A 22,315-nucleotide genomic window follows, 5' to 3' on the forward strand; every position below is an offset into this window, starting at 1 on the left:
TTGCTGTACTGTTGGCATAGCAACAAGGAACAGCAATGTACTGTCTGTCCGGTGCAAATAAAATCTCTAAATTTCTCTCCCTTTCTGCTTTTACATCTCCCTCACCCCCTCTTTTCCTTTCTGTATCTCTGTTCTTTTCTGAATTTCCGCCTCAACACCCTCCCCCCACTTTCTCTCCTTTCCTAAAGTCCCCATCCCTCTCCCTCTTTCTGTCTATCGCTCTCCCTATCTCTCTCACCTGGTGTGCAGCCATCTGGCTCTCAGGGCTCTTACGGGACTCTAGGCCCTCATTGAGAGCTCCCTCTATAGACTCCATCTTGGTGGAGATTGACTGGAGGGACTCCTGGTAGTGCTGCTGACGCTCCAAAGCCTCATACAGAGTCTTCTGCTTCTCACTGATCTACATAGGAAGAGGGAGAGAGGGAGAAGGGAGGAGAGAGGGAGAGAAGGAGAGGGAGAGAGAGGAAGAGAGAGAGAGAGGGGAGAAGAGAGAGAGAAGAGAGAGAGGATGAGAGAGAGGGAGAGAGCGGGAAGAAAAAAGAGGAAGAGAGCGTGAGAGGAGGAGAGAGAAAGAGAGAGAGACATACAGTTGTTATTTCATTCATTCATTTTAACAACTGGATAGTTAAATAGGTCTAAAAATAACTCAGAGAAGAGACAGGTCAGTGTTTATACAGTAACAGTTTGTTTATGTTAGTGGATAGCTGTTGAGCTTACGTACCACATTCTTGAGTGTTTCCCAGGAGCGCTGCAGGTCATCCAGGTTGGCATTGGACTCTAGAGAGGGGTCATACAGCTCCTGTAGAGGGGCCCGACTCAGAGGGGCCCGGGCCTATAATACACAACAGATCAGAGTGTGAGAGTGTGGGTTGTTGTTACATTTTTGTATCGCACCTTGCCCTTTCACCCTTTGTATTCTTTCGAGCATGGATTAAAAACATTTAAGCTGTCCATTTTTGCATATCGGCCTCCTTCGGTTATTCCTTTCATGGTTTTTAGTGCGATATACAGTACCAGTCAAAAGTTTGGACACACCTACTCATTCAAGGGCTTTTCTTTATTTTTACTATTTTCTACATTGTAGAATAATAGTGAAGACATCAAAACTATGAAATAACACTTACGGAATCATGTAGTAACCAAAAAAGTGTTAAACAAATCAAATATATTTTAGATTTTAGATTCTTCAAAGTAGCCACTCTTTGCCTTGAGGACAGCTTTGCACACTCTTGGCCTTCTCTCAACCAGTTTCATGAGGAATGCTTTTCCAACAGTCTTGAAGGAGTTCCCACATATGCTGAGCACTTGTTGGCTGCTTTTCCTTCACTCTGCAGTCCAACTCATCCCAAACCATCTCAATTGGTTGAGGCTGGGTGATTGTGGAGGCCAGGTCATCTGATGCAGCACTCCATCACTCTCCTTCTTGGTCAAATAGCCCTTACACAGCCTGGAGTGTGTTGGGTCATTGTCCTGTTGAAAAACAAATGATAGTCCCACTAAGCGCAAACCAGATGGGATGGCGTATCGCTGCAGAATGCTGTGATAGCCATGCTGGTTAAGTGTGCCTTGAATTCTAAATAAATCACAGACAGTGTCACCATCAAAGCACCCCCACACCATCACACCTCCTCCTCCATGCTTCACAGTGGGAACCACACATGCGGAGATCATCCGTTCACCTACTCTGCTTCTCACAAAGACATGGCGGTTGGAACCAAAAATCTCACATTTGGACTCATCAGACCAAAGGACAGATTTCCACCGGTCTAATGTCCATTGCTCGTGTTTCTTGGCCCAGCAAGTCTTATTATTGCTGTCCTTTAGTAGTGGTTTCTTTGCAGCAATTCGACAATGAAGGCCTGATTCACGCATTCTCCTCTGAACAGTTGATGTTGAGATGTCTGTTACTTGAACTCTGTGAATCATTTATTTGGTCTGCAATCTGAGGTGCAGTTAACTCTAATGAACTCTGGGTCTTCCTTTCCTGTGGCGGTCCTCATGAGAGCCAGTTTCATCATAGTGCTTGATGGTTTTGCGACTGCACCTGAAGAAACGTTCAAAGTTCTTGAAATTTTCTGGATTGACTGACCTTCATGACTTAAAATAATGATGGACTGTTGTTTCTCTTTGCTTATTTGAGCTGTTCTTGCCATAATATGAACTTGGTATTTTACCAAATAGGGTTATCTTCTGTATACCACCCATACCTTGTCACAACACAACTGATTGGCTCAAACGCATTAAGAAGGAAAGAAATTCCACAAATTAACTTTTAACAAGGCATACCTGTTAATTGAAATGCATTCCAGGTGACTACCTCATGAAGCTGGTCGAGAGAATGCCAAGAGTGTGCAAAGCTGTCATCAAGACAAAGGGTGGCTACTTTGAAGAATCTCAAATATAAAATGTATTTTGATTTGTTTAACACTTTTTTGGTTACTACATGATTCCATATGTATTATTTCATAGTTTTGATGTCTTCACCAATATTCTACAATGTAGAAAATAGTAACAATAAAGAAAAACCCTGGAAGGAGTAGGTGTGTCCAAACTTTTGACTGGTACTGTAGATATTGAACTCCATTGATGTTTTTTTTCCATCGCACCGGCCGCCTTTCATTCTAGCCTGAGCACAAACCCTGTAATTGCGTTGATGTCTCCTAATGTAGTTAGCCATATGCCAACCAGATGCTGGAAGCCATTATAACCATAGTAGGCCTAAGATTCTACACCCAAATATTTAGAGTATATCTGCACTGGGTGTTATTTAAGTGCAGCTTCTACATGTACAACTTCCTAGGAAATAGTACTAGTACAGCATCGAAGACTAAACTCTGATTGACGTTTAGTATTTCCACTTCTAAAGCTATACAACTGTTGTGAAGCTTTGAAACAATGAATGACCAATTGCAATTCACCAACAACCCTGCTTATAGAGAAACAAGGGAATCGGTCTACCCAGGAGATAGTGGTAAGATGGTCATGCCTGCAGTCTCAGAGAGCGCTGTTGGGACAGATAAGCGTTATAGGTACACAGCACATGTACTTTATAGAAGGCACAGTGAGGGGTAGGATGAAGGTAGTTAGGGGTCGTCGAGATAGTAGTAGCAGGGGCAGGTGAATGGGTGGGAGGTAGTTGGGTGGTGCACCGGTGCAGTACCTGGTTAAGGGGAGTGTCAGCATTAGCCCCTGGCGAGGGGGAGCGGCAGGCGGGAGAGGAGACCTCGCTGTTGGTGCCCTCCTCCCCTGACTCCTCTGTTACGGGGGAGAGGAGTGTGTGACAGCGGCCTGCTGTCATCTGACCACACACACACACACACACAACCATATGGAGAAATAGACAGCGAGAAATATGGAGAGAGGGGCCAGAAGGAAAGAGAGAAAAGACAGAGAAAGAGAGACAAGAAAGAGGAGGATGAGAATGGAGAGAGAGCACAGGAATAAATACACAAAGTCAAAAAAGAAAGAGGGAGTGAAATGGAGAGAAAGGGAGAGAAAGGGAGAGAAAGAGGAAAGAGACAACATAAGCATAATGAATAGAGTGAAGCGTGGAGCTTAGCAGAGTAAGCACACTACTGATTAATTAGACAGGAGGTAATCAAATAGTGTCTCAATGAGATCACATTACAAGTATTGATAGAACACAACCCCAAGCCTTACAGAAGCACTAAAAGCACAGGAATATAGCGGTCGGCTACTGTACTGTACTGTAGCTATCTGCAGCTAGACAAAGAAACCCTTAGTGAAGCTGGAAAGCAATTGCAATGAATGACCCACAAGGCTTTTTACAGGATGTATCAGGGGAATGGAATGGCCAATGCTAGGAAATAAAACTCCTGCGCGAACACTCACACCAGGGACAGCTAAATATACCTTTTTGCAGGCCTATACCTCAATGTCTTTCTGTCTTTTAAGCAGTACACACACAGAAAGTACAGCAACAGCACATTCTGCACCATAACAACTTACAACAAATTACAGTTTCTCTTTGAAACATCTAAACCCTGGCTCTATATTCTACATGAGAGAGGCCAGTGCAGCCAGTATAGAGTTAACAACAGACAGTTAGACTGGGGGAGTGAGCTACAGCTGGCCCTACAGTAGAGTATAGCAGCACAGTTGTCTCCCTCCCTCGTTGTCTGCCTGTCTGCCTGCCTCAGTAGAGAGCAGACCTGAAATGCGAGCCGAGCCCTATTGGGCTGTTTTTGGCGGTTATAGTGGAACTTGGCTGACAGAGTTGGATCTTGTCAAAAGTCATTTTCAGGCCTTTCCCGGGCCCCATGATGCAACACCAGGCAATGTCCCACTGCTGGATACTACACTGTGTGGGAACCATAAACTTAACAGTGATGTTAGTGGCCTCATCGAGTGACAATGCATGATTGACTGTGTATACTCAATTGGTACATACAAGCATAGTCTCACACACACACACACACACACACACACACACACACACACACACACACACACACACACACACACACACACACACACACACACACACACACACACACACACACACACACACACACACACACACACACACACACATTCAAACAATATCCTGTTTCCTGGCCCGTTGAGACACCAGCACAAACAGCAACAAACACCAGCAGGGGGAAACTGATTTAGGACTTCAAATAGCAAGAACGAGACAGGGAAAAAAGAAAGAGAGTGGAATATGAGAATAGAAAGACTATACTGAGGTAGATACCATGTCAGCAGAGACAGCAAGGTGCAGTAGCAGATATACAGTATATACACTGCAGAGAGACAGACAGATGCTAAAACAGAAAGATTGCCGCTAGATTAGGCCTAAACATACCAATACAACACACAGAAAGAGACAGATCTACATATACTGAGAGACAAACAGACCCAGAGTAAACAGAAACTACCTGCAGAGACAGAGGGGAGCGAGAACACATAAGGGGATACAGACACAGGGGGTCATTTTCAAACCCCAGTCCCTCACCATGACGACGGAGGGGTGAGCCGGCGGTTGTTTGGTGGGCAGCTCCTCGTCGCTGAGCTCGTCCATGCCGTCAGACAGCCCCTCCACCTCACTGACCGTCAGCAGCATGGTGGCGTGCTTGGCCTTCACCGTCAGCATCTTACACTTGGAGTTCAGGGACGCTATCTGCTCCTGGTAGCCTCGGATCTTCAGGGCTAGCTCCTGTCAAAACATCCCCAACCACCGGTCAAAACACCCCCGGGATCAACACTTCGTGGTTCAGTCCACAATAAGAAAATCAATAGGTCTGACTAAATAGGCTCCTAGAAAGGGGGGTAGGTTGGTTCAGTGTTGAATGCGGTGCAGAGAAAAGCACCGGCGGGTGAAGAATAAGTGGAGCGAGCGCATTTCTCTTCTGTCTCCTCTCTCTCGATCTTGCTGTGTGTGTGTGTGTGTGTGTATGAGAGCGAGAATAGCAGGCTCTGTCCCTGTGACACACATACACACACTCTTTGGGTCCTCTAAGCCAATCAGAGCAGCGCAGAGGCGGGTGAGGCACAGCGGTAAGCTCGATAGACAGAAGGTTTGGTAGAGAGAGAGAGAGAGAGAGAGAGAGAGACAGAGAGAGAGAGAGAGAGAGAGAGAGAGAGAGAGAGAGAGAGAGAGAGAGAGAGAGAGAGAGAGAGAGAGAGAGAGAGAGAGAGAGAGAGAGAGAGAGAGAGAGAGAGAGAGAGAGAGAGAGAGAGAGAGAGAGAGAGAGAGAGGAAGAGAGGAAGAGAGAGAGCTAACTGAAGCAGTGCAAATCTCTCCTCCACTCTCTCACACATACACACAAAGGGTTGAGAGACAGGAAGTGAGATCACAGCTACCCCTCCCTCCTCCAATCCTAAGGAAGAATTCCTGACAACAAAAGAGAGCCGGGAAAAGAGAGGGTGGAGGGAGGAGGTGAAAGAATTACAGAGAGGGTGTCAGATTACTGACCCACAATGGGCAGTGAGTTCAGGCTCCTCCTCTCCCTCCCTCCACTCCCTCGCTTTTTCTCTCCCAGATGGTGGATGCACTGATAATCAGACTGAGGTGAGGCAGTAGAACTGCAGCTATCAGCTCAGGGGCGGCAGGTAGCCTAGTGGTTAGAGCGTTGGGCCAGGTTGCTGGATCGAGTCCCCGAGCTGACAAGGTAAAAATATGTCGTTCTGCCCATGAGCAAGGCAGTTAACCCACTGTTCCCCGGGCGCCGAAGATGTGGATGTCGATTATGGCAGCCCCCCGCACCTCTCTGATTCACATTTCAGTTGAATGCATTCAGTTGTACAACTGACTAGGTATCCCTTTCTGTTGAACTCAGCCAACACTCAACCAAGCCAAACAACTACAGCACAGTGAATAAGACTGCAGCTGTGGTCAAATACCAGCACACAAGAATCTGTGTGTATGTGTGTCTTCATCTCTCTCCCCAAAATGTGTGTGTGTGTGTGTGTGTGTGCGCGTGCGCCCGCAATGCATGTGTGTCTCTCTCGCTCTGCAGGAAGGATCAAACACACACTCAGCAAAGTCTGCAAACTGCAGTGTAAAGCACAAGGCTTGAAATGTGCCGTCTGATACTGCAGTCGGGTGTAGCTACAGTATGTCAAATCAGAATCTCATCCATTTGCAGAATGTATCCTTCCCTGTGTGCACAGTCACGTCAGTGGAGGTGAAATCAGATAAGAAGGGAATGTATTTGTTTTGGAGATGGAGAGAGAGAGAGAGAAAGAGAGAGAGAAACAGAGCCCATGTAAAATGGCCACTGTCACATCATGTAACTGTGTTATAAGCAGGTTTTAAACCCAGTAGTGGTTTTCTATTCAATTCTATTCTATTCTAATCATCTCTGTAGGGACTGACAGGACTCAGCCAACACTGCAGGTTGAAGCTACAGTGAATGGGGAGATGACTATGCAGACAGGAGATACTGTATGAGTCATAGCCTCTGAACAATATCCTCTTCCTTCCACTCTATCATCTCTCTATTATCATACTTTGAAGCTGAAGTGGGTCACTTTATTTAAATCCAATATGAGCTGCACAGGCCTACTATTTCCCCTGATAGGTATGATTGAAAGTGCCTGGTACCAGATGTGTTTTTGCTGTCTTACTAACTCTGAATGGTCATTGGGAGTTGGCGGCAAAACAGCCCAAACAGATCTGGGACCAGGCTATGATTGAAAGGCCCTTGGGGTGAATAAAAAATAGAATATGCTGTATGACACAATCATTGATCTTCAGTAGAGATACAACTTTAGTGTAGACATCATGTCAATCTTTAGAGAGATAAAATAGACTAAATTGCAGCCATGACCCAACTGAGCTTCAAGACATCTGAGAGAATCATGAAAGTGAAACTGAGGAGTCAATTTAAAAAACATTATCCTGTTTAGTCAAATACGTCTAATAATAAGACAACTATTTGACTCCTGAGCTGAAGTATTTAGTGCAGAGCTGAAGACAGAGTGTGTTCGTGTTGTGTCATAATGGATATAAACCCAGTGAACAAAGATAGTGTTTTCTTTCCTCAGTCAGGAGCAGAAGAGGGGAGTCTTATGATGCTTGACCTGGAACTCACTGCTTGTGTGTGTGTTGTGTGTGCGCGCGTGTATGTGTGTGTACATATACAATATATCTATATCTCTCACCTCATGGTGGTGTATCTGGGCCTGTAGTTCATGTATGTTACTGGTTGAAACGGGTCGGTCCTGTATGATGCGGTGAGCTTCCTCTATCAGCCTCTGGAGGTTCCTCACTTCCTGCTCATACTGCTCATACTGCACCACGGCCTCCTGGGAAAGAGAATCCAAAGCAGGTTGGGGTCAACTCCAACTAAAAGTAGGTATTTACTAAGAAAGTATAGTGAAATGATAGTTACACAGTAATGGCATAATTGTTTGTTTCTTTGAGGTTTATTACAACAAGCACCCTTGCACAGAGAGTATGTTAAGATGGTTTAGTTGGTTACTCTGCCTTTTACCTTTTAACAGCCCATTCAAGGTCAGCTCATCCCTCCCAGACCTAATCTTTACCAAAACCAGCTTAACAACCAAATCAGCCCTGAACCACTAAGTTAAAGTGATGCTCCAAAGGTTTTTTATCATTTCAGCCAGTACTTTTTGAAAATGTACCTCATCCATTTTGTATGATATGTTACAAATTTGTAAGATCCCAGAATGCATCTTTAAGAAGAATCCTGAGATGAGCACACAGAAAAGAGAATGTACATCCCACACCTGCTCATTTTGCCATTTGTCTGTTTTAGCGAGACAGCCTGTCACACAGAAACAGTTGTTGTGCCCTGCCCTATAACAGCACTTGCGGAATGTCATACAGCTAGCTGAATGACTGCTGTTGCTTACTTTGCCCAGCAGTCCCACGCAGCTTTCTCAGCTTTACGATGACTATATCTTCTGTATCAGAATAATGTATCATTTGATATGATGCTGTGGGTGTCGACCCCCTACCTGTAGGATGTTGCACTGCTGGATGGTGGTGTGCTGCAGCTGGCTGGCCTCCTGCTGCAGGCTCTGGGCTGTTCTGCAGATGGACAGGCTGGCCACTACCTCCTCCGGCAGCCGGAGGGCGCTCTGACACAGCTGCACCGCCTGCACCTGCTGCTTGAAGGCCTCCATCTCCACCAACAGACGCTGGGTGGACAGGATGAACAGGAATGTTTAAAGGGAATAATGTATATATTTTGTAGTACAATGCTGTTCCAGTGTTCCTCAGTATCTGTCTCTAGTATGTGGGTGGTTACCTGTGTTGTGGGTTTTAATACCTGTCTGAGTGGGTGGTCAAGTCAGGTGGGTGGAAGCACACCATTGTGACAGATTATGGCAGTGATCTATCTCCATAAGTGTTTACCTGTCTGTGTGTGAGCTGCTCCCTAAGGCTGAGTCGTGCTAGGTCAGGAGAGGTGAGTGTGAGCTGTGCCTGGTCCAGAGAGTCATGCAGGGTCTTCACCTCAGCCTCCAGACAAACCATGTCCTGATGGGAGACACACAGGTAAGACAGTTCCATAGTTCCACACTATTTACTGAACCCCCCCCCCCCCAAGAAAATGGGATTCTAACTAAATCTCACAATGCTATTAGTGATTATTAGAAACAGACTGCAATCTAGGGAGCTACTGCAGGGCAGTCAAGACATATTAAAAGATTACAGCAACCCAGGCCTATAGAGTCTGTAGTGCTGATGCAGTTCTGATGCAGTTAGCCTCGTGTGCAAGCCTTCTAGGCTTACGGCTGGTGGATAGACTAGTGTAGGGACTGGTAATGACCACAAGATGGAAGTGTGGTGTCAATATACGCTCTAGTACCAGCCGCATTATTAACTGCATTGTTTCTGTCATTTCCTGGATTCCTGTTTGCAACTGGTTTAACTTGGGCTTGCTGGTTTGTTGGACCCAGGAACGTACCCAGGTCTGAATCAAGGTACAACGCCAGAGTCCGGGCTTGTGTGATGTTGCCATTAACTTAATACAGTAAGTACCCACATACTATACTGAACAAAAATATAAAGGCAACATGTCAAGTGTTGGTCCCATGTTTTATGAGCTGAAATAAAAAATCCCAGAAATGTTCCATAGGCACAAAAAGCCTATTTCTCTCAAATGTTGTGCACACATTTGTTTACATCCCTGTTAGTCAGTATTTCTCCTTTGCCAAGAAAATCCATCCACCTGATAGATGTGGCATATCAAGAAGCTGATTTAACAGCATGATCATTACACAGGTGCACCTTGTGTTGGGGACAATAAAAGGCCACTCTAAAATATGCAGTTTTGTCACACAGCACAATGCCACAGATGTCTCAAGTTTTGAGGGAGCGTGCAATTGGCATGCTGACTGCAGGAGCGTCCACCAGAACTGTTGCCAGAGAATTGGATGTTAATTTCTCTACCATAAGCTGCCTCCAACGTCATTTTAGAGAATTTGGCAGTACATCCAACCGACCTCACAACCGTAGACCACGTGTAAACACGCCAGCCCAGGACCTCCACATCCAGCTTTCACCCGCCGGGATCATCTGAGACCAGCCACCCGGACAGCTGATGAAACTGAGGAGTATTTCTGTCTGTAATGAAGCTCTTTCTGGGGAAAAACTCATTCTGATTGGGTGGGCCTGGCACCCGTTGAAATCGTTGAAATTGTTGCATTTGTGTTTATATTTTTGTTCAGTATAAGTTATCTTTTAATTACTTTCCTTGACTGTGATGGGACGCAGCATTAAAATCATGGGTAAGGAAGGACTGGCAGAATGTTGCACAACATAATGGTGTATAATTACAGGATAATCAGGTAAAAAGAAAGAAATGGTGGGTAAACTCTGATCGCCGGTCGCGTTGAAAAAAGTACGCTCCCTATACTTTAAATTCATTTTTCCACAAAAGGTGGGTTAACTGATGGGCAAAAACTCTACACCGCTGAGGCATGTTACCAGGTTGTAAAAAGTGGGTGCTATTAGGACAGATTTTGTTGGTAATAATGACAGGTACGTTGTGAGGTTATAAAAAGGTGACTGGGTGGTGTAAGTACAGGCTTTATTGTTTTTTGTGGATTTTGTCATGACTGTCCACGAGAATACAAATAGGTCAGATCAGGTTTGTAATGAATAACTTCACTCAGACCACTCTCACCCGCAGAGGGGAGAGGAAAGAACTACATGGGATTAACAACACACGTCTTGTCGTAAATCAAGGAAAGAAGATTCAGCCCTCCCTCTCCAATATTCACCAAAGGAATGTCCTTTGTTTCAAGATACTTTTTCCCACCGAAACTCTAACACGTTCAAAAGCGAATACTGGAACAATATTTCTAACATGGAACGTGGGGAATGGTCAGAGGCGATCTATAGAACACTAAGATTGAATCATACTACACCGGCTCCGACGCTCGTCTTATGTGGCAGGGCTTGCAAACTATTGCAGACTTCAAAGGGAAGCACAGCCGCAAGCTGCCCAGTGACACGAGCCTACCAGACGAGCTAAATCACTTCTATGCTCGCTTCGAGGCAAGCAACACTGAGGCATGCATGAGAGCATCAGCTGTTCTGGACGGCGGTGTGATCACGCTCTCCGTAGTCGACGTGAGTAATACCTTTAAACAGGTCAACATTCACAAGGCTGCGGGGCCAGACGGATTACCAGGACGTGTGCTCCGGGCATGTGCTGACCAACTGGCAGGTGTCTTCACTGACATTTTCAACATGTCCCCCCCCTCCTGTACTCCCTGTTCACCCACGACTGCATGGCCAGGCACGACTCCAACACCATCATTAAGTTTGCAGACGGCACAACAGTGGTAGGCCTGATCACCGACAACAACGAGACAGCCTATAGGGAGGAGGTCAGAGACCTGCCCGGGGGGTGCCAGAATAACAACCTATCCCTCAACATAACCAAGACTAAGGAGATGATTGTGGACTACAGGAAAAGGAGGACTGAGCACGCCCCCATTCTTATCGACGGGTCTGTAGTGGAGCAGGTTGAGAGCTACAAGTTCCTTGGTGTCCACATCAACAACAAACTAGAATGGTCCAAACACACCAAGACAGTCGTGAAGAGGGCACGACAAAGCCTATTCCCCCTCAGGAAACTAAAAAGATTTGGCATGGGTCCTGAGATCCTCATAAGGTTCTACAGCTGCAACATCGAGAGCATCCTGACTGGTTGCATCACTGCCTGGTACGGCAAATGCTCGGCCTCCGACCGCAAAGCACTACAGAGGGTAATGCGTACGGCCCAGTACACACTGGGGCTAAGCTGCCTGCCATCCAGGACCTCTACACCAGGCGCTGTCAGAGGAAGGCCTTACAAATTGTCAAAGACCCCAGCCACCCCAGTCATAGACTGTTCTCTCTACTACCGCATGGCAAGCGGTTCCGGAGTGCCAAGTCTAGGACAAAAAGGCTTCTCAACAGTTTTTACCCTCAAGCCATAAGACTCCTGAACAGGTAATCAAATGGCTACCCGGACTATTTGCATTGTGTACCCCCTCCCCCCAACCCCTCGTTTACGCTGCTACTCTCTGTTTATCATATATGCATAGTTACTTTAACTATACATTCATGTACATACTACCTCAAATGGCCCGACCAACCAGTGCTCCCGCACATTGGCTAACCGGGCTATCTGCATTGTGTCCCGCCACCCACCACCCGCCAACCCCTCTTTTACGCTACTGCTACTCTCTGTTCATCATATATGCATAGTCACTTTAACCATATCTATATGTACATACTACCTCAATCAGCCCAACTAACCGGTGTCTGTATGTAACCTCGCTACTTTTATAGCCTCGCTACTGTATATAGCCTCGCCACTGTTATTTTTCACTGTCTTTTTACTGTTGTCTTTATTTCTTTACTTACCTATTGTTCACCTAATACCTTTTTTGCACTATTGGTTAAAGCTTGTAAGTAAGCATTTCACTGTAAGGTCTACAGGGGCTAGCTACTTCTGGTGCCGGCGCAGACAGAGATGGCCGCCTCGCTTCGCGTTCCTAGGAAACTATGCAGTATTTTGTTTTTTTACATGTTATTTCTTACATTGGTACCCCAGGTAATCTTAGGTTTTATTACATACAGTCGGGAGGAACTACTGGATATAAGAGCAACGTCAACTCACCATCATAACGACCAGGAATACGACTTTCCCGAAGCGGATCCTCTGTTATGCCCACCACCCAGGACAATCGATCGGATCCCAGCCGGCGAACCAAAACAACGACGCCGTAAAAGGGGCAGATGAAGCGGTCTTCTGGTCAGGCTCCGGAGACGGCACATCGTGCACCGCTCCCGAGCATACTACTCGCCAATGTCCAGTCTCTTGACAACAAGGTTGATGAAATCCGAGCAAGGGTAGCATTCCAGAGAGACATAAGAGACTGTAACAGTCTTTGCTTCACGGAAACATGGCTCACTCGAGACACGCTCTCGGAGTCGGTACAGCCACCTGGTTTCTTCACACATCGCGCCGACAGAAACAAGCATCTTTCTGGTAAGAAGAGGGGCAGGGGGGTATGCCTTATGATTAACGAGACGTGGTGTGATCATAACAACATACAGGAACTCAAGTCCTTCTGTTCACCTGACCTAGAATTCCTCATCATGAAGTGCTTTGAGAGACTAGTCAAGGACCATATCACCTCCACCCTACCTGACACCCTAGACCCACTCGAATTTGCTTACCGCCCCAATAGGTCCACAGACGACTCAATCGCAACCACACTGCACACTGCCCTAACCCATCTGGACAAGAGGAATACCTATGTGAGAATGCTGTTCATCGACTACAGCTCAGCATTTAACACCATAGTACCCTCCAAACTCGTCATCAAGCTGGGTCTCGACCCCGCCCTGTGCAACTGGACTTCCTGACGGGCCGCCCCCAGGTGGTGAGGGTAGGTAACAACATCTCCACCCCGCTGATCCTCAACACTGGGGCCCCACAAGGGTGCGTTCCGAGCCCTCTCCTGTACTCCTTCTGTACTTCACCCACGACTGCGTGGCCATGCACGCCTCCAACTCAATCATCAAGTTTGCAGACGACACTACAGTGGTAGGCTTGATTACCAACAAAACAAAGGAGATGATCGTAGACTTCAGGAAACAGCAGAGGGAGCACCCCCCTATCCACATCGACGGGACAGTAGTGGAGAGGGTAGTACGTTTTAAGTTCCTCGGCGTACACATCACGGACAAACTGAATTGGTCCACCCACACAGACAGCGTGGTGAAGAAGGCGCAGCAGCGCCTCTTCAACCTCAGGAGGCTGAAGAAATTTGGCTTGTCACCAAAAGCACTCACAAACTTTTACAGATGCACAATCAAGCGCATCCTGTCGGGCTGTATCACCGCCTGGTACGGCAACTGCTCCGCCCACAACCGTAAGGCTCTCTAGAGGGTAGTGAGGTCTGCACAACGCATCACTGAGGGCAAACTACCTGCCCTCCAGGACACCTACACCACCCGATGTCACAGGAAGGCCATAAAGATCATCAAGGACAACAACCACCCAAACCACTGCCTGTTCACCCCGCTATCATCCAGAAGGCGAGGTCAGTACAGGTGCATCAAAGCAGGGACCGAGAGACTGAAAAACAGCTTCTATCTCAAGGCCATCAGACTGTTAAACAGCCAGCACTAACATTGAGTGGCTGCTGCCAACATACTGACTCAACCCCAGCCACTTTAATAATGGAAAAATTGATGTAAAAAATGTATCACTAGCCACTTTAAACAATGCCACTTAATATAATGTTTACATACCCTACATTACTCATCTCATATGTATATACTGTACTCTATACCATCTACTGCATCTTGCCATCTTTATGTAATACATGTATCACTAGCCACTTTAAACAATGCCACTTTTATATGTTTACATACCCTACATTATTCATCTCATATGTATATACTGTACTCGATACCATCTACTGCATCTTGCCTATGCCTTTCTGTACCATCACTCATTCATATATCTTTATGTACATATTCTTCATCCCTTAGTTTCTAAATGTACCAATCTTAATAAATGTCTCTGTCCCTCGCTCTCTCTCGCCCTTTCCATGTCTTTTGTAACAAGCAGCCAAATTGTTGTCAGTCTGCTAGGGACCTGTTTTAACGTATTAAGTGTATATGTTTATCCTGTGTTACCATTTAATTAGCTAGTAAATAAATAATTAAACCAATTTGTGTAGTACTGAATCATAAGTAAGGCTCGGGTTATTGCAGATGCAAGGAGGTTACGACTGTTCAGAATGATGATATGATACGAGGTTATGATTAATAAGTTGACTGTTTATAGATGTGATAGGTAAAGACCTTTTAGAGTTTAATTCGGGAGATGGTAACTCTTTAAAGAACCGCTCTCGTGGTGCCCCAAATCCTAATGAGTTAATTCTTACATTATAAATTTAATCAGGTAACAATTAAACATAGTTATTTGATTAGATAAATAACAGTCTTCAGATTAATGTTAAATTCAAGTCACAACAGTTTTAATAACAGGTGCGTTACCTTGGTTAAATAATGACAGGTGTGTTAGTTACCTTGGCGGCATCCTGCAGGCTCTGGAGGCGTGTCTTTGCGCTCTGCTGCAGCTCCTCGGTGCATCTGCTCAGTTGTTTCACCTGCTGGCTCCACCCCTCCGTCTGTAGCACCTCCCCCAGCTGCCCTTCCCTTTCCCCCATGGCCTCCAGATCACCATGGAGACCACGACACTCTCGCAGCACCGCCTGTCACCATGGGAACACAGAGCGGTAGAGATAGAAGGAGCGCTAAACAGACATCACTCAGGCTATGGACAACACTAAAGAACCTGACTGGCTGCCCTTTATGTCACTCAATAATGAGACACCCACCTGGTGGGTTCTGATTTGATCCTGAAGCTGAGAGGCGGAGCTCCAGATTATGTTGCCAGTGACCAGGGCCTCTGCTTTCTCAGCCCAGCCCAGGAGGAACTGCCTCATCCCCTTATACTCCTCCAGCTGCTGCTCTGCCTGCTCAGCACACAGGGCGGGACATGAGAAAGGAGAGGTGAGGAGAGAGGAGAGGAGGAGAGTGAGAGACATACTCCTCTGAATATCGTTGTCATCGCCATATACATTTTTTTATTTTATCGTTTAGCAGATGCTTTTTTCCAGAGTGATTTACAGGACCAATCAGGGTTAAGTGCCTTGCTCAATGGCACATCAACAGATTTTTCACCTAGTAGGCTCAGGATTCCAACCAGCAACCTTTTGGTTACTGGCTCAACACTCTTAACCGCAAGGCTACCTGCCACCCTATATGTTAGGAAGTCATGCTACCACAGCTTATTGCCTAATGGAAGAGTTAAGATTGATGACAGATATGGATTGACATCTGACCTTGTGTAGTTGGTTGGCCCGTTCCTGGGCCTGTTGTGTGGTGAGGCGCTGGACCTCAGCCAGTCTGGACAGGGCGTCTCCCAGCTGCTTACACAGTAGAGGGTTCTGGTCCCCAAACTCCTGTACTGCTACAACCAGCTCAGCCAGGGAGCGACCACAACCCTCACACTCTTCACACAGACACTAGAGGGAGAGAGAGGGAGAGAGGTAGAGGAAGAGGGGGAAGAGGATGGAGAGAGGGAGAGAGGTAGAGGAAGAGGGGGAAGAGGATGGGGAGAGGTAGATGAAGAGGGGGAAGAGGATGGAGAGAGGGAGAGAGGTAGAGGAAGAGAGGGAAGAGGATGGAGAGAGGTAGAGGGGGAAGTGGATGGAGAGAGGTAGAGAAAGAGGGGAAGAGAGGGAAGAGGTTGGAGAGAGGTAGAGGGAGAGGGGGAAGAGGATGGAGAGAGGTAGAGGTAGAGGAAGAGGGGGAAGAGGATGGAGAGAGGTAGAGGTAGAGGAAGAGGGGGAAGAGGATGGGGAGAGGTAGAGGTAGAGGAAGAGGGGGAAGAGGATGGAGAGAGGTAGAGGAAGAGGATGGAGAGAGGTAGAGGTAGAGGAAGAGGGGGAAGAGGATGGGGAGAGGGAGGAGGTATAAGAATCCCATCTGGAATATTTCTCACAGAAGTGGGGCAGCTCTTGAAAGCAGGGGGGCAGCTCTTGTCATTCCAAGTCTTCACTAATAGCCCTATAGACCAATCATTAACCTCAATGTCTGAAAATGTATTGCCAGTTTAATGAGGGCTAATTACCTTGGTTTCCTCCTTGGCCTGCTCCAGGTCGGTAGCCTTCTCACTGATCTTCAGAGAGATGGTCTTCAACTTCCCCTCAATGTCCTGCAGTCTGGAACTAAAGTCCTCCTTCACATCTCTGGTCTGCTGCACCTCTCTCTCCCTCGACTGGACCTGGAACAGTCATGGCAGATATTAGAATGATAAAATATCCATGGACATTTATAAGGGTGCCATAATCTCCTATTGAACTCTAATTTGTCTCATTATTATGCCACGACACATTTCCTAAAAGCTTGTGTCAGAGTGCCCCCTAGAGACCAAATGCAAGAAGAACCACCAAAACTGTCAGACCCACAGAGTATCTAGGTCTAATCTAAGAATATACATTTGAATTACAACAGATTTATATAATAAGTAGTATAACTAACTAACTTTTTAACTAACTAACGAAGATCACCCATAGACAGAGTATGGAAGCCAACACTAGTTCCAGAGGGGGAGGGTACCTGGTCCTCAGCGGAGCCCAGGGCGAGTGTCACCTCAGCCAGCTGCATGCTCAGTTCAGAGGGCAGGGCTGTCTGCAGGTCCTGGTACTTGTTCTGCTGCAGCTCCACCATCCTCTCCACACTCTGGCGCCTACTGATGACCTCACCATGGGCTGTCTGTGTGATAGATTGACAATAAGTGTTTACTACTGGCTGCAGACTTTTTGGATAAGGTAAAAGTGTGTCTTTAAACAGGTCAAGCGGTCTGTGTGTGTGCGTGTGTGATTGTGATTGTGAGTCTACACACTCGTACCTCTAGCTCATGCAGCAGTGAGTCCAGGTCAGATGAAGGGCTCAGTAGCAGTCCCCTGGTGTCCTGGATCCATCCCTTCACCAGTCCTAGCTCCCTCTCCACATCCTCCCTCTCCCTCAGCTCCTGCTGCACCTGGGCTCTGCTACCACGCACCTGCAGCACCAGGCTGGGGACACACATGACATAAGATGATACCTCATTGTCTTATTACATAGAAATTTGATTTTCATCTCAAACCTCCTTCACCGCAACACAGTAGCGATAATTTAGTAGAACCAATAGAATATATTTAGCCATAGCACAAATGCAGAATTACCCCCCCCCCCCCCCCGCGTTTACCTCTCATACATCTCCAGCATACTCCTGATCTCCTTCAGACAGGGTGTCTCTTCTCTAGTCTTGTCAGTTTTCTCCATCTCCATATCCTCTTCCTCCTGGTCCTCTCCTATCAGGCTGAGTGTGTGTTGCCCCAGCAGGGCCAGGGCTGACTGCTCTCTCTCCACCTCCAGGCTGAAGGAGTCATGGTATTCCAACAGGTTCTGTAGCGCCGCCCTGGTGGCTGCCTTCTCCACTGTGCTGTCTGGCACACGAGCATGAAGGTCTACTGACACAGACCGTACCTTCTCCATCTGAGGACAGAGGCAGAAATATTTCATGCTGAACAGAAACATGTCAATAGAAATTCAGGAAAGTTTTTTAGTAGAAATGTATATTTTGTGACATGTTAGCCAAGGTACTTGTTAAGCAATTGTTAATTAAGTTACAACAGTGTACTGATTAGGTTAGACCAAAACTCTGGAGCTCGGTGGTTACTTCTCTCTTCTAGTTCATTCTTTCTTTAAGTCCTTTTGTGTTGTCCTTGTTCTTCCTGTTGTGGTGCATAGAACCAGCCACAGGAAACTGACCCAGTCATTTATAACGGTGATGTCATGTCCAGTTGAACAATGGCCCCAAAGAAAGGCCCCGGGCAACAAGAACACGTCACATCAAAGGATGTGAGCATTTCCTATCTGATGACATAATTTCCTGTTAAGGAGTAGTGCTTTGTGGGAGCCCTTGTGAGTTGGAAGTGGATGGAAGGCTTTGGCGGGAGCTCATCGCTGGCCTGATGCCTAGAATTACATCAGTGTACACCCACTGAGTAGTGGCTGTATCTGAGCTAACATCCAACAGAAGTGACCTAAATCCACAGCAGTACGAATTCTTAGAGTAACTACTGATCTCAGAGGCATAAAGGCTGAGCCTCAACCCACTCCTCAAAAGTATCAACAAGGGGAGCACTGTTTTATGGAATGTATTTGAAAATACGTGGACTGAAGCTGTTAGCTGCTGAAAACCACAGGTAGCCTAAAGTGTTCAAATTGCCAATGTGCCTGCTGGAATACTACATATGTGAACCTACAATAACTACATTTTCCCAAGCTAATATACACATACTGTATGTTGATATAGACAGATCTCCTACCTTCTCCCTGAAGCTCCTCCAGTCCCGAGCTGTGTCCTCCAGAGCTCTCTCCTGGGCTCGCGCCACGCTGCACAGGCGGGTCCAACGTTGCCATAAAGATGACACAGAGTGACCAATAGCAGCTTTGCTGGACTCAGACCCAACCAGAGCCAAATCTGTGGCCTTCTCTTTCAGGCCAGTCAGGGTGGGTTCACACCCATCAATCAGAATCAACAGAGACTAGAGAGATGAGACGAGAGAGGGAAGTTTAAGTTGCAAGAAGAGAAGAAGAGAGAGAGAGAGAGAGAGAGAGAGAGAGAGAGAGAGAGAGAGAGAGAGAGAGAGAGCAGAAGAAATCAGAGGTCAGAACTTCCACAAATTTACAACAGAAATTACAGAAATTCAGTGAAAGAAAACATTGATAATAAGTCATAAACAGTCATAGCTTACCTTGTAACTCTGGAGTTTGTCCTCAGCTTCCTGGCTATTGGCTGCCTTAGCCGAGGGGAACGCAGTCATCATACTTCCTGTTTCATTCATCTGTCCAATCAGCTCCTCTCTCTCCGTCTGGAAGGAGCTCCACTGAGCAGCACAGCTACAGATGACACATTCATTTTAGAGCAGTTAGATTCTGTAACACATGCACGCACCGCACACTCACACCATGTGAGACCTTACCTCTGCAGATCCTCCCGGTAACCCTTCAGCTGCTCATTGACCTCTGACCCCTTCTGTCGCATTACCTCCACACCTTCTTTCTTTCTTTCACTTTCTTTCATCTCCTTCGTCACTCCCAGCCCCACCAGACCATTCAGCTGAGCACCCAGGGTCTCCAGCTCATCTAGTTTAGCCATGAAGGCTGGTTCCTGGGCTGAGATCTCCTCCAGCTCCCTGAGGCTCTCTGTCTGGTTCTCCAGCTCTATTCCCAGGGTGGTTCTCTGGAGAAAAGCCCCAGCTTCGTCAAGCCACTTGCGGGCTGACTGCTGGGTGGATTGGTGTCTCTGGACCAGGGACAGAGTCTGATCCAGGCTCAGCTAAAGTCCACACAAAATGAATGAATGTGTTGGATTTTTCATTGGAAAGTAATCTATTCCCAGTTAAAAAGTGCTTACTGTATGCCAAAGGTCAAGAGGATAATGAGTAGCAACCACTCACTCACTGCTAATGAGAGAATGTATCAGTTATCAGGGGATGAATGTATCCAGGATAAGGAATTCACTAGGAGGACAGATTAAATCATCATGAGACTACTCAGATAAATAACTGAACTACTTATCGCGAGATCATGACAATATTAATGTAACTGGTCTGTTATGAATGTCCTTTCAGACAAAGCCTGTTAATATTGATAACATGGGGGAGAGGTTATTACAGATGAGTCAGATCATCAATGATAGACTAGGTTTATGTAAAAACAAGGCTCCCTTTTCAGCTACTTCAGCCAACAGTTATGATTTACAACATCGTAGAAAAACAAGATTTGATATCTTATGCTCATTTTTAACATTATCTTTAGATCCAGTGTGTACACATGCATTACACAATAGTATAGTACATTTACCTGCTTGGTTCTAAGTGCTTGTTGGACGTCAGCCCTCAGTTTAACCAGCTCCTCCAGGTTAGCCTCCACATGGGCAGGACAGGCCTCATTTCTACTGCTGAATCTCTGCTTCTCCCTGCTGCCCATGGCATCTGCTACCCTCAGTCTGGACTGCACCTCTTCCTCTACCACCTTCAGTCTCCTGACCTCCTCCTCTACCATCTCAACTTTCACCTCTGGAAGGGTCAGTGGTTCCCCAAGCTTCTTCCTCAGACTCTTCAGCCAATCTGATGTCCGCCCAATCTCTTTCTCAAATTCTTTGTCCTTCTTGAGACAGTTTTCACATTCTGTAACACAATCTTTTACTTCCGACCTTACGGACTGCAACTCTTTGTGATGCGAGGTCACTACCTCTCTGGAGGCCTGGATGGCGACAGGATCACAGTTCAATCCCAGGTCTTCTGTATGTTGGGTGAGTCTCTCCAGGTGAGAGCCCATCCTTTCCAGATCTTCCAGCAGTGTGTAAAGATTTGTCAGTCTCTCTGTGCCACCTAATTTGGTGTCTGAGTCTGACTTCATTCTAGTGAACTGCTCTTTCACTGACTTCAACTCAGAGTCTAGTTTTGCTGATGTTGCATTATACTCTGCCAATGTTTTCAATGAGTCGTCAAGATGTTTCAGTCTCTGGTTAATGGTCCTCTTCAGATTGTCATGGAGGTTAACCAGCTGTTCTGTCTCCTCAGCATGGCATCGTTGGCCCCTGCTGAGAAACCCCTCAGTCTTCCTCCTCAGCTCTCTCACCGCAGGGCTGAGCTGAGCCAGGCTTTCAGACAGATCTCTATGGTCGTCACGGAGATGAACAACTTCCTGTTCTTGAATACTGACTGTCCGTATCGCTAAACCGTCTAACTGCTCCTGAAGCTCCTCCAATGCTCTACAAGTGACGTTGAAGAAGCAGTCGTAGTCCTTTCTCTCTAGGATAGCCTGCTGGATCCTGTCCCTCTTCTCTTTGGCTAACGCTAGGATGCTGTTGTATTGTTGAGGGAGGGCGTTGAGCTTTTCGTCCAGGTAGCAGTGGTCTACCTCGTTTAGCGAGGGGAGAATCTCCTGCCCCACCCTCTGGACGATGAGTAGGAGATTCTCGTATTCCGACGCCTGCTCTAGAACGTTCTGGAACTTCGCCAGTCGACCCTGTAGTTCCAAATCGTCATCAGCGTTGCAGGTGAAGTCAATCTCGGGGAACGTAATGCCATCTGCCCGTCTCAGCCAGTGACACGTCCTATCCAGGTCGACCTTGAAGTACTTCCTGGAGGTCAGGGCTCTGTCCAGGTCCTGCAGGCGATGGGTGGTTCTCTGGAAGGCCGTCTCAAAGACCCTCTGGAGCTCCTCCAACCTGGTCACGGTCTCCCCCCGCTCCTGATCCGTGGCGTCCCTCTCCAGGTCACGACCCTGGGCCCACAGAGAGGCCAACTCCCCCTGGTAGGCCCGCAGACCGCTCTGGACCCCTCGGCACGTCACCACCTGCTTGGTCAGGTCATCAGGGAGGAGAGCCACGTGGTCGTCCATTAAAGCCTTCCTCTCCTGCTGCTGGACCCAGGACAGAGCCCTCCCCACAGCCTGGAGGAACTGGGTCCGCTCCGTGAAGGCCTAGAAAATAACAATCACACTTTTTATTTAAAAAGCACTTTTCTTTTTTGTCATATTTTTATTTGAGTGCCTTCAAATAATTGAGATTTAAACCACCATTCCATCAGTCCACAATTTTAAGGAGAGAGCAGGTTCCACATTGTAAAAAAATGATTCATAAAACTACTAAGCACTACTGCAGAAAAATGTATAAATAAAATAAAGTGTATGTAAATTAAAACAAGATTATTACAGACATGAAAATCAAAATGACTA

At 46.6% G+C, this 22,315-nt stretch overlaps 1 protein-coding gene across 1 annotated transcript in view; it reads right to left on the reverse strand.

The window, feature by feature from the left end:
- syne1a (spectrin repeat containing, nuclear envelope 1a) overlaps window positions 1–22,315 on the reverse strand; it is a 223,310-nt gene that overhangs the window by 78,441 nt on the left and 122,554 nt on the right. The window contains exons 78-95 of the mRNA XM_071413100.1: window positions 20,435–22,060; window positions 19,552–19,907; window positions 19,324–19,468; window positions 18,895–19,113; window positions 17,769–18,058; window positions 17,430–17,595; window positions 17,138–17,293; window positions 16,650–16,802; window positions 15,859–16,041; window positions 15,352–15,489; window positions 15,040–15,225; window positions 8,849–8,971; window positions 8,449–8,631; window positions 7,630–7,773; window positions 4,979–5,179; window positions 3,161–3,298; window positions 722–832; window positions 239–400 (exon numbers count right to left, since the gene is read on the reverse strand). Coding sequence (XP_071269201.1) covers window positions 239–400; window positions 722–832; window positions 3,161–3,298; window positions 4,979–5,179; window positions 7,630–7,773; window positions 8,449–8,631; window positions 8,849–8,971; window positions 15,040–15,225; window positions 15,352–15,489; window positions 15,859–16,041; window positions 16,650–16,802; window positions 17,138–17,293; window positions 17,430–17,595; window positions 17,769–18,058; window positions 18,895–19,113; window positions 19,324–19,468; window positions 19,552–19,907; window positions 20,435–22,060 — 4,680 coding nt within the window. The remainder of the gene's footprint in view (window positions 1–238; window positions 401–721; window positions 833–3,160; window positions 3,299–4,978; window positions 5,180–7,629; window positions 7,774–8,448; window positions 8,632–8,848; window positions 8,972–15,039; window positions 15,226–15,351; window positions 15,490–15,858; window positions 16,042–16,649; window positions 16,803–17,137; window positions 17,294–17,429; window positions 17,596–17,768; window positions 18,059–18,894; window positions 19,114–19,323; window positions 19,469–19,551; window positions 19,908–20,434; window positions 22,061–22,315) is intronic.

Source organism: Salvelinus alpinus, chromosome 8 (assembly GCF_045679555.1).
Source record: "Salvelinus alpinus chromosome 8, SLU_Salpinus.1, whole genome shotgun sequence".
NCBI lineage: Eukaryota > Metazoa > Chordata > Actinopteri > Salmoniformes > Salmonidae > Salvelinus > Salvelinus alpinus.